Genomic DNA, 12,637 nt, shown 5'->3' on the forward strand with positions numbered 1-12,637 from the left:
CACCATTGGCCATGTGGCATTTAGCTTATTTCCTAACCTATAGGGCATAAAGAAGTATGGCTTAGTGACTAACAATGCGAATTTGGAGTCAGATTGCTAGGGACTGAAGTCCATCCCGTCCACTAATTTGCTAAATTATTCTGAGAAAATTGATTACCCTTTCCGTACCTCTGTTTCCTCATTAGTAAATGAGGATATTAAAAATACGCACCGTGTAAGGTTGATATAAGGATTAAAAGAACTTAAAATAGTGCCTGACATATACTGAGTACTCAGAAATACACACACACACATACTTATTCTTTCAAACATCTCCCAGTATACCTCTTTTACTTTCCTGCTTCGACTGCCAAAACACCCAATACTTTTGTTGTTGTCAGTCTGGATATTCCGGTTTTGAATATAGATACCCTGTGAGTATCTCTCTGGGAGCTCTGTCTCCAGCTGGTAGGAGAGGTTGTGAAGAATGCACACACAGTTCTCTGTGGCCTGAGAAAAGAGGACATGAATATTGATCCCATACATAGAGGTATCCCTTTGCAGGTGTGACTTCTTCCGCTTTGGATCTTACAAGGTTTACTGGATGCAAGAGGGTGTGCCTGGGGGACTGGAAGAAGTATAGCTAGAAAGGCTAAGACGAGATCATGAATGGCCATGAGCACCATGCCAAGACATAAGGCTGAATGTTTTTTTTTTTTTTTTTTTAAAGATTTTTTATTTTTTCCTTTTTCTCCCCAAAGCCCCCCAGTACATAGTTGTATATTCTTCGTTGTGGGTCCTTCTAGTTGTAGCATGTGGGACGCTGCCTCAGCGTGGTTTGATGAGCAGTGCCATGTCCGTGCCCAGGATTCGAACCAATGAAACACTGGGCTGCCTGCAGCGGAGCGCACAGACTTAACCACTCGGCCACGGGGCCAGCCCCAAGGCTGAATGTTTTAAAACACTGGAGAGCCCAAGACATAAGGCTGAATGTTTTAAAACACTGGAGAGCCTTTCTAGTTTACTTTTTCAAGAGTGTGTTAAGAATGATTCTCTATTTTAGATGCATAACTTAGGAGCCATGTAGAAAGTTGGGAAACAGAAGGAGATATTGTTTGTAGGGACCAAGTGGGAGGCAAATGCAATAATCAGCATGAAAGATGTACAAACAAGGACAGCAGTAACATCAGGGAGGAGTGGATAAACCACAGGTCATTTAAGAGATAGAAGCATGTGATTTGCTGCCCAGTGGATATGGGATTTGAAGGAAGGGAGGCAGTCCAAGATTACTCAGCTTCCTGTTTTCATTTGGAGGATGGTGATAATTATTAATAAGGATTATACAGAGAAGGAGCAAATTTGAGGATGAAGGAAGAGATGAATTTAAGTTCATTGTGAACATGTAGCATTTGGGCTCCTTTCCAAGATCCACATAGAGTTGTCAAACAGATAGTTGGAACTTTGGGTCTGGAAAGTAGAAAAATGGGGCTAGATGGATTTTCATATTTCTAAGCATCTATGGGGAAATCATAAGTTCAGCAAATGAGTTAATGAATAAAGCTAAATGCAAATAGCTACTTCAAAAATACCCTGGAGAATCTGAGTAAGACAAAATACTACTTCAATTCAAGAACTATTTAATTCTTGAATTACCTTGTCATCCGGCTGGTAATCTGCAATGGTTCCTCTGACATAATGGACCAGTGAGTCAATCAGTCCATCACACCTTCTCATCACCTTCCTCCCATCAGGGCCAGCTGAACTCATGTTTCTATCAGGAAAAACAAACAGGCAATCATAAGACACAGGTGGCGTATCCAATAGGCCTTTGTTTCAAAGCTTTACTTGGCACTTCTTCCAAAGTTTTGGAAAACTGGGAAATTTGTAAAAGTGTGACAGACTTATCCTGGGTTCAATAAATCATCAATTGCCTGATGGCCATTAAACCTGAAACAACTTCTAAACATATTCATATAACATGTCATCACATCAATGAAAGTCTCCTGTATACTTCTCTCCAAGCACCAAGGTCATAGCATTATTTACCTACTCTTCACCCCATTTTTGAAAGGGTAGATATGAGGCAAACATTATTGCAACTAAAAGAACAAATGGCACATTGGACATGGCAGATATTAGATGTACCAATTTGTTCCGTGTCTTAACTCAAGTAACTTAAAATTACTTAAATACTCTGGGCCTCAGTTTCCTCATTTGTAAAGACAAGATGTTGGACTATATCATTTTGGGGTTTTGTAGGTTTCAGAATAAACTATTATTGATAAATATTAAACCAGACACTCTAAAATGTGATGATCCTATAATTAAAATGGCAGAGAGATGTCACAGAAATGCAGAGTTTCACAGTGTCTAAGACCTAAGTCAACAGCATGACCTATAAATATCTTTGCACTTAGTCTATTTCTAATTTGGCTAAGCCATGACACCTTTCTATAAACAGTAACTAAATCTACAAGAGGAGGTTGTTTCCTTATAGAGAATTGAAGTTTATCAAATACAGCAAAGTAATATATTTGGGAATCATGTTTCAAATTCAGATCATGTTGATATTATTGTTGCTATGTTCCTTTAGACTAGATTTTTCTTGTCAGCATTAACTATTTAAAATAGTTTTTTCCAAAAATGTTAACACCTCTGTTAACAAGAATAGAAAAAGAACAATGCCTTCAGGTTTATAGAATTTTGGGAACAACGCTTATCCCCTTTTGCTAACTTTAAGTGCTAAGAACTATTCCTAAAAAATTGATTAGACCAGTTTCTTTTGCTGGTGGGTAGAATACTCAAAGTATACTCAAGGCTTTTTGTCTAGAATGTCTCAGTGTCATAATGAACATCAAAAGAACTACAAGTCTGAGAAATTTGGGGTCTTACTTTCTTCATCTTTAAAATAATATATTGCACTAAGTGATTTCAAAAAGCCTTTCTGCCCCAAAATACTGCTTTCAATACATATTATGAAAGAACAAATGTGCCCAGCATTACATCAAGAACTAGAGGGAACAAGGGAGGAGCACACAGCAGTGTACCCTGCTCCCAGGGAGACCATCACATCTTTAAGTTGAAACCAACGATACTTGACTGTTTTTAACCCACAAAAATGCAATTTCATGATTCCACATAATACTTGAGGAGATAAGACTAATCCACATAAAACTAAGGCTATACTAACAATTTAATGGCTACTGAATTGATACAACGAATTTTTGATTATAACAAAATCCTTTCTGTGACTTTGGTTCTCCTTTGACGTTTCTAATTAAAGATTCACTTCCTTAATTTTCACTGTACCTTAAAGACTTTGATACTTTGTCCATTAAAAAAAGACAATGAATGGGCTCATAAACTGTAAATAAAACCACTTTTACTAACATTTTTTCTCAAGCAATGATCATTTGAACCAAGATCCTCTCTATCTACTCTCTGAGCCCTTTAAGATCATGGCATCTCAGCTATTCTGCTGCTGGGTATTTATCCAAAGAACATGAAAACACAAACGCGTAAAGATACACACACCTCTATGTTCACTGCAGCATTATTCACAATAGCCAAGACTTGGAAGCAACCTAGGTGCCCATCAAGGGATGAATGGATAAAGGAGATGCGGTATGTATACACAATGGAATACCGCTCAGCCATAAGAAATGATGACATCCGGCCATTTGTAACAACATGGATGGAACTTGAGGGTGTCATGCTAAGCGATATAAGTCAGAGGCAGAAAGTCAAATACTCTATGATCTTTCCCATAAGTAGAAGATAAAAACAACAACAAACAATCACATAGAGACAGAGATTGGATTGGTGGTTACCAGAGGGGAAGGGAGGAGGGAGGAGGGGAAAAGGGGTGTTTAGGCACATGTGTATGGTGATGGGTTATAAATAGTCTTTGGGTGATGCACATGATGTAATCTACACAGGAATTGAAATATAATGACATACACCTGATATTTATATAATGTTATAAACCAGTGTTACCCCAATTAAAAAAAAAAAGATCACGGGATCTTAAGAAGCTTGACAGAAACTGAAAAGCTCTTTTCCAGTCTCTTTATTTTACAGAAGGAGAAACTAAGGTCCAAAGAGTCTAAGTTACTATTCTTGGTGGCAGCAAAGGAGTGATAAAGCCAGGACAGGAGAGCTGCTCTTTATTCCGTGCCTGGGGCGGCTCCAGAGGAGCGCAAACCTTATCCAACATTCATTCAGTCTGCCATTCGTTTAGCAAATATCATATGCCCCCCCCAACTCGGAGACAATGTTATCATATGTTTTAAACCTTCCCTTTGACTTTTTCAGCCTCGGTCTCAGAGAAATGGCAGTAGCTTAAAACTGCTTTGACAAATCAAAAGGTCTGTCTTTCTCCCTAGCTAAGCCCACTACATACCTTGCAGATGGATGACTGAGCCTTTTAACTTCAGGGTGTTTATTTTGGGTGAGGAGGGTAATTGAGCTTGGCAGTACTGCCAGTTCACACGCACTGACTGTTGTCTTGTAGTTTGGTATTATCCAGACTCTACTCGCTTGAAATGGGACTTATCAGGGTTTCTGGCAGCTGATGCCCTTGCTGACAGAAAGTGCATAGAAGGAACCCCACGGCTTCAGTATTTGCTCGTGCATATCAAAAATAGTTCCTACCTTACTCAGCTACCCAGAAATATGAATGATAAGTGTGGATTATTTGATAGCATCCATGAGTAGAACATGAATAGAAGGGCATGAATAGAGGTCACTAGTCAGAAAGGAATTTGTTACGGTGTCACTCTGAAAACAACCAATAGCTATTAGAAAATGAGATAGCCATCTTACAGTATTTTTTCCAACAGCTAATACTTAAGTTTGTGGGAGTCAGAGAATTAACATGGCTAATCTTAGGCAGAATTAAGCCTTTTACAATGTACCTCCTGAATCCTGGAAAATATTTATCTATAATGGATTCCGACATGTAGCCCAAGAGAGGTTTAATATGGAAAAATATCTCGAAACTGTAAGTGAAATATATCAAAACAATTATCTTGTTGAAAAGAGAATGAGCATACAGACACAGCAGTTACTCAATAAAAATTGATTATCAGAGTTACCAAGGAATATATCGGAAACGTTTCATTTCGTGTCTATGGTTTGAATTGGATTAAGCGATGAGTCAATTTCCCCTAGTACAATCTAGCAGAAGTCTGAGTAAATATGTGGGTACCTTGCAGGAAATTAAAATTGTATACTGTTGTATACTGAAATTGGAAAACCAGGTCCTTGGACTGGGGCATGAAGACTAGCGGCAGGGGCCTCCAGAGATGGGCGAGTGGAGGAGGAGATAAACTACCCGACACATAAAGGCAGGACCGCTTTTGAGCCTTCACCTCCACTGGGCCGGAACGGGAGGATACCAGCTTGAACTGTAGCCTGTGTTTGATTTTAAGAAGAAGTTTTCTCGCAATACGACTTGTAAGGGGTGGGAAAAAATGGAATCTGGACCTCTGTATGTCTCTAAACAAGCTTTTCATATTTAGGAGGAGTCAGGTGTTTATCTGAAAGCAAATCAGTGACTCATGACTCTCCCCAGGACCACTTATCTCACACATTCCTGAGTGTCACAGTGAAAAGGAGAAAAGAAAACCTAACACCCCGGGCCTTGCTAGAATTAAAAGGAAGAATGGTATGTCTTTGTTAAGATTAATGACAGTGTGGCTAAACTTTAAATTCATATGGCAAACCAGCGAAAGGACAATGTTAAATGATAAAAACAGATGCAATTTCTTGTGTGCTAGACGTTACAGAAGGCATGTTGCAAATATTATGATCTGTAATTTTCACAAAATTCCTGAAATTAAGGTACACCAAAATCTTGTTCAGAATCCTGACCTGCGACTCTTTTTGTTTAAAACCAAAATTATCTGCCACTTTTTTTTTTTTTGAGGAAAATTAGCGCTGAGCTAACATCCACCGCCAATCCTCCTCCTTTTGCTGAGGAAGACCAGCCTTGAGCTAACATCCGTGCCCATCTTCCTCTACTTTATATGTGGGATGCCTGCCACAGTGTGGCTTGAGAAGTGGTGTGTGGGTCCACACCCTGGATCCGAACTGGGAAACCCTGGGCCGCCAAAGCAGAATATGTGAACTTAACTGCTGCACCACCAGGCTGGCCCCCATAATTATCTGCTTTTAATCGGATTTTTACTGGCCTTTCCATAAAAAGTTGTCTGTGTGTGGCTCTGTGCAGGTGTGCTGTCAAATACAGCTAGCTTGCCAGCACTGAAAGGAAGTTTATTACAACAAGGAACATCCCAGCTATGTGCATGGTGTATGGTCAACTGTCCTGGGGAAATGATGAGCTGATAAGGAATGTTTAAAGTACAAGGCTGTAGTCAGTTACCAGGACATAAGAAAGACAGACAATAATAGGGTTGGAGTGACTCTTTTCAAGACACTTCACCAACAAAACAAGTAGTTTTAAGAGGCAGAGTTTTTTTTTTTTTTTATATGGGGCTATTTCTATTGATAACAGTTATGGTTTCCTACTAACACCCAATATATGTGTGCATTGTATGCAAGACCCACCGTCTATGGAACCAGTTTTAAAGGTCTAATGAGCATACTGAGATGGTGATCATCTCAATGATTTTAAAAAATTGTGGCTGCATCTTCGAGTTCACCAACTCGATGATAAGCTTGCTAATAATGTGCCATAAATTGTGCAGTAAGGCCCCGAGTGGTGCCAGTCAATTAAGCGCTTGGTCAGAATCCATTCTAAGACCCAACAGGCACTTGATAAGACACTGGCTGATAAGGAGGCATCCTTCTTCCTCTTGTCATTTGAGATTTAGGTCCAGGTTTTTGTTTAACTCTCAGCTGATACATATCAAACAGTTGGGCCTTGTCTGTGACTAACCCACAGAAAGAGGCAGAGGCAGCTTGTGGTTGCACAGAACAAAAGGGGAGCCTCACTTGAACTGGCATAGGAACAAAAACTCCATGCCCGGAGAAGGGCTTGTCTGTGACTCTGAAGTCAACATCAGTCCCCGAAGGTATCCGCAAACATCAGCCAAAGTCAACTGTTCTGTCTGCAAACAGAAGCAACATTGGGAGGCAGAACAAAGCTCCACAACCTACACCTCTTGTTCCTTCTAGAACAAGGAACATTAACCGAACAAAGATATGTCAGCTTCTGTTACACAACAAGAAACTAGAAGGTGGAGGAGGAGAAAAATCTCTCCTCAAAATCCTTTAGTTCTGCTTTCCTGCATTTTCCAAATGTATTCTGAATAGTCAATTGAGCCAATAATTATCAGGTTGGTAGGCAACAGCCATTTCCTCTTGATTTAGCAGGCTGTCCGAGGGAGGGTGCCAGATTCTGTTTGAAATCAATTATAAACAGCAAACTAATTTTAAAAATATGCCCATTGAGCAGACATTCTTGAAACCTAAAAGAGACGTCTGGGATGTCAGACTAGGATTGATGAAAATGCTCAGGCCCTAGAGTAGAAGAAGATGATGCTCAGACAGTCTGCACCTCCAAGACACCATGAACCTCTAAGCACAGGACAGCAACAAGATCATCTGTGGCTTCATCCAAATATCTCAACCCACTCATTTGATTTGATAAGGATAATTTCAAAAATTTAATAATAGTTCTGATTATGATGATAGCATTAGGTGTTTTGAAAAAGACTTTGAGTGTCATAAGATAAAGTTAACAAAACACTACCTCCAATTTAAGCTATACACAGATTTTTTTTTTCTAAACATGAGGATGTTGTCAAAAGTCTCTGACAAAGATATTCTTAGGAATTTCTTTTTCTGTTCAAAGCTCAACTAATAAACTAAACTGATGCAGAAAGAGAAACAAATACAGTCCTCTTGAGATAATAAAAATTATTTTTCTGTTCCCTTCACTGACCCTTCTTCCTCCATATTATCCCTATTTATGTATTTTCTTTACCCATTATCCCTGGGCTGGGCCTAAAGTATGCAGTCACTATGTACGGACTGATTGGTAAGAATAAAGAATTTCTTTGACAAACAGAAACAGAAATGTCATATAATTCTATGAAGCACAATTTTTAATCTGGGCCAACATGCTGAAGACATGAACAGGATAGTGGAAAACTTAGTCTGAAGAGCAGGGGTCTTTGCAAAGGTTTGGCTGTACTTGTGCTGCTGTGACAATTCCAATGAGACACATACTTTTTCTTTTGTTTTGGTGAGGAAGATTGGCCCTGAGCTAACATCTGTGCCAATCTTCCTCTATTTTGTATGTGGGATGCTGCCACAACATGGCTTGATGAGTGGTGTGTAGTCCAGCGCCCAAGATCTGAATCCATGCACCCTGGGGCTGCCAAAGTGGAGCGTATGAACTTAACCACTATGCCACCAGGCTGGCCTCAAGACACATACTTTTAAAGACATTGGGTTTGGGGCTGGCCTGGTGATGAAGTGGTTAAGTTTGTGTGTTCTACTTCGGCAGCCTAGGGTTCACAGGTTTGGATCCTGGGTATGGACCATTGTTCATCAAGCCATGCTTCTATACAAAATAGAGGAAGATTGGCACAGATGTTAGCTCAGTGCCTGTCTTCCTCACCAAAAAAAAAAAACAAAAAAACCCCCACTGGTTTTTGGGGACCAGAAAGGGGTGACCAGGTAAGCATGTTCATTCATATTTGTTTTGTTTGTTCATTTGCTTTACTAACTTAATTATTGTTGAGAGTTTCAAATAATGACCTAACACCCCTGAGACTTAGCTTATAAAACAATCATTTTTTAAAATCAACATTTTATTCACTCATTTAAATACAACTTACACCTTTTAAATTTCCTTAAAGAGAAATTTACAAAAGAATTTAATTAATTAAACCACACGTTTGTTTGTATATCTCAAACACCTACCCACCTTATAAAATACGGTTATGACTAACAGTGTAACATTACTAGAAATGTTGCCAACTTTATTATATATGGACTTCATACTGCTTACGTTTACACATCAAATGGAAGAGTTTAAATCATTAGCCAAATAACTGACGTTGAAGTTGACGACTCAATTGTCTTTATTTCTGAAAAAGTCGCTCTCCAGGTTGAACTATCTGGATACTTCTATCGGATTTCTGTGTTGTTTATACTGTCTCAGCTAACATCCTAGTTTTATACCAAATTATTTTCCAGAAGTAAATAACCACATTTACATTATGATTTTTAAAAAGTAAGTTCTGTCCTGCTTTTGGATCTACATTCTTAGAGAAAAGAAAAATAGTTATTTGATAACTAGGGAAATTTTTACCATCATTTGATTATTTTCTTAATGATCTAACTAATTCTTAATTATTTAAATAATTAAATAGGATTACGTGCAGGGCTAGAGCAAAGAAATCCTGTTCTGTCAGGAGTATTCAGAACAAGGGATAAATGGGCAAAGGTAAATAGAACGAAAATGCATAATTAAGGAGACTGAGATTCAGCAAAGTTTTGAAGTCTGATATCCAGATATGCATAAAAAAGGCAATTCAAGAACACGTGATATGTTTTTTTGTGCTGCAGAAGACAGATGTAATTGAATATATTAAAAATTTACATGGGGACATTCTTTTTCCAGAGAGTGGCTGGTATTGATATTCCAAGCAAACTTGCTCTTGACCCCGTGGCTAATTAGGAACAAGACTGATAGTTAGAGCTCTTCTCTCTCTAGGTAGTTTGCCTTCTCTCACCACTCCCCACCCCAGCTAGATTTACAGCAATAAGCGACAATGGAAGTTTCTTTTAAGACAGTTATAAATTTTAGTACATATAACTATATTATACATTCATCAAAACACATTTACTACACCATGACATGGGGAAAAGTGAAGTTTAAGTGACTTGCAGGAGAAATGCATTACCAATTGTTTTTCCTCTTAATTGCCATAAAATATAATTAAGAAAAAGGTGTATGTTTTATAATGTGCTAGAATAATGTTTTGCCATTTTGTCCCATCATCCTAAACAAAATGGCAAATTCTGGGGTGGCCTTTACAATGCAGAAACAGTCAGATGGCGGCAATAAGATAAGGCAGCAATTTCATAAGCCTTTCTCCTAAGTAAATGGTTAACAAATGATAGGAACTTAGGAAAACAACTTTTCAGGGCTGTATGAATTCATATTTTTAATATGACTATATTGAAAAACGACAGAGATGAACTAGTGATAGAATGATGAGCTAAAGATGAAAAGGGACATTCAAACACCTGCTCATCCTTTAACAGCTCCTTAAATGTGACTCTCCAGTCAAGAATTTTCCCAGCCCCCAGGCAACATCAGTTAAGCAATTCAATGCCTCCATAACATGTTTCTGGTACCTCTTTTACGCTTCTGCTTCTTATCGAATGTACTGTGATTATCTCTTAGGTGCCCATCTCTCTCACTAAACATGGAGATCCCCCAGGGCAAAGAGAAAGGTCCCACTCCCCTTTGAGATTTCAGAAATTTAAACAGTTTGGCTATAGCAGGCACTCGAGGAATAATGACAGCATCTGATAAGCCCAGGAGGAAAGGCAGACGGGGGTGAAATCTCAAGAAGGCTGCACTAGTTGCCTTTCTTAGGCTTCTGGTAACTGGTTCTATAATTGCGGAAGAGTCACTGGCCCTTGATTTCCTCAAATGAAGAATGAGGCTGCTTAGATGTGTTAGCGTTTGGCCTGAAGTGTTTTCCAGAACTTGGAATCTCACTGCTCCCAGGGCAAGCATTTTTTCCCATTCTCTAGTCTGACAGCCCCCACCATTCCCCATGGTCTTACACCTGTCCACTTAAGCGCCTGCCTGACCCCTGGAGGCATTCTAATTTCTGACCTCTCAACTGTTTCCACCGCCTCTCCTTTAAGAGAACAAAGAAGACTGAGGGAAGAAAGGAAAGAAAGAAAAAAGGGGAGGAGAGAGCCATGAGAAGGCTATGGAGGAATGGAGAAATAATGATAAATCTTTGGTAGAAATTTCAAACTTAGATCTGATAATAACTGTTGGTTTTATTTATGTCACATCCAAAGGTTTCCCCAAAGTGAGCCAATCAGTGAGGCGAAACATACAGATGTGACAGCCATGTCACACCAGTTCTCAAGGAGTTACCCACAATCAATAGAGAAGCTGGGGCTCACAATGAGTGTGTGTACAGGAGGGGTGCACCATCAAAGAAGCTAGCTCACAGTTTTTGGTAATTTACAATTCTATCATTGTCCCATAAGTCTTTTAGACTTGAAATATTTGGCAGAATATCCTACTAATTGCAAAAAATTATCAAATATTTTAACTGTTACACTTCTTGCCCTAAGCCTAAATGAAAACAATTTTGAAAAAAAGAATGGGACGCTTTAACAGGTTTTCTCCCCACAGGAAAAAAAAAAAAAGGAAAATGCTGAAGCTTTATAATACCTTCCAAGAAAACAAATTGCTTGTTCTTCGAAAAGGGATGTGTATAGAGAAATATACCAACACCCTAATTGTCCACATTTTGATGTTAAAGCAGTTAACTAACGGAAATTCAGTGGCAGTGGTATGCTGGTAAGTGTTTAACAACCAGCTTTCTGGGGGTTTGGGAGTGGGGAGACCTTTGATTTGTAGCATTTGCCAATTTCTGTGCCATAAAAACTTCCACCCCAGCCGATTTCAAACTACCAACATGATGTCACTGTATGTGGAGTTATGAAGAGATGCTGACGACTGCGCTTGCTGGCTCTAGCACAAATTGGAGTGTACCAATATATCTGTCCTCTCCTGACATGGATTTTACCGCTCATTATGCTAAGATAATGTTGTGTAAGAAAATATTGAAACTTGCACAAACCCTTTATTTTCCCTATAGCAAAATCTGTATCACTCTCAGTGACTAACTTCCGTCATGAAAAGTATGTAATTCCAAAGGGACCCAAAGAAAGCACCAAGGCCCATGACAAATGCTGCTGCAGGCAGATGCTAATCCTCTAGATCAATGATCTGATACCTGACAGATGTGGTGTACGTGAGAGCGTTCCTCTTTTTCAATGATAAACTGTACATGTTCTCCTACATGAATGCAAGCTCACTGCAGCGGTGCCAGGTAGGCAGAACCGAGTCACCACGAGTTCCTTAGCGGAGCAAACCTCTTCCCTGCGGAGTAGCTTCACTCTGCACCACTGCTATCCACGGACTAGGGAAGTCCCTCTCAGAACGGATCCGAATGTCAAGTTAGTAAAGGGAGAGTCCCCTGGTGTATGCAGAAGTTTTTCTCCAAACGTAGATTGAAGGAATTTAGCTGCATTGAGCTAAGCCAATCACAATGCCAACCATACAACACTTTGCCAACGCATAGTTCATTGTTGGCTCTGAACCCATTAGGGGCGAAAATACTTCAAATGAACCTGTAGCAATTACGATAGTTGCTAACATTCATGACCTCTATATGCACTAAGATGCACTCGTACTAGAAGCAGTGGACACCTGTCTTAAAATCTTTTTAGAGTAAGCTGGGGTCATAAATAAGCAACTACTCAGCAGACACCTCTATTGTCATGGAAACTATGTGCAGGCTCCCTGGAGGGCTTTTCTTACATTCTGACTCACATCTCCTAGTGCTTTTATACTCACGGTGACAACATCTACCCTGAAGTTGTCTGCAACGCCATCTCCTCCCTCGGAAAGATCTCCTAC

The 12,637-nt window shown here is 39.4% G+C and overlaps 1 protein-coding gene across 2 annotated transcripts in view; it reads right to left on the minus strand.

The window, feature by feature from the left end:
* The window catches only part of PKP2 (plakophilin 2), an 82,283-nt gene that overhangs the window by 18,714 nt on the left and 50,932 nt on the right, over nucleotides 1-12,637 (minus strand). For both annotated transcript variants that reach the window (XM_023643348.2, XM_070270102.1), the window contains exons 7-8: nucleotides 1,633-1,750; nucleotides 325-489 (exon numbers count right to left, since the gene is read on the minus strand). In XM_023643348.2, the coding sequence (XP_023499116.1) occupies nucleotides 325-489; nucleotides 1,633-1,750 (283 nt within the window). The remainder of the gene's footprint in view (nucleotides 1-324; nucleotides 490-1,632; nucleotides 1,751-12,637) is intronic.

This window comes from Equus caballus, chromosome 6, assembly GCF_041296265.1.
Source record: "Equus caballus isolate H_3958 breed thoroughbred chromosome 6, TB-T2T, whole genome shotgun sequence".
Classification (NCBI taxonomy): domain Eukaryota; kingdom Metazoa; phylum Chordata; class Mammalia; order Perissodactyla; family Equidae; genus Equus; species Equus caballus.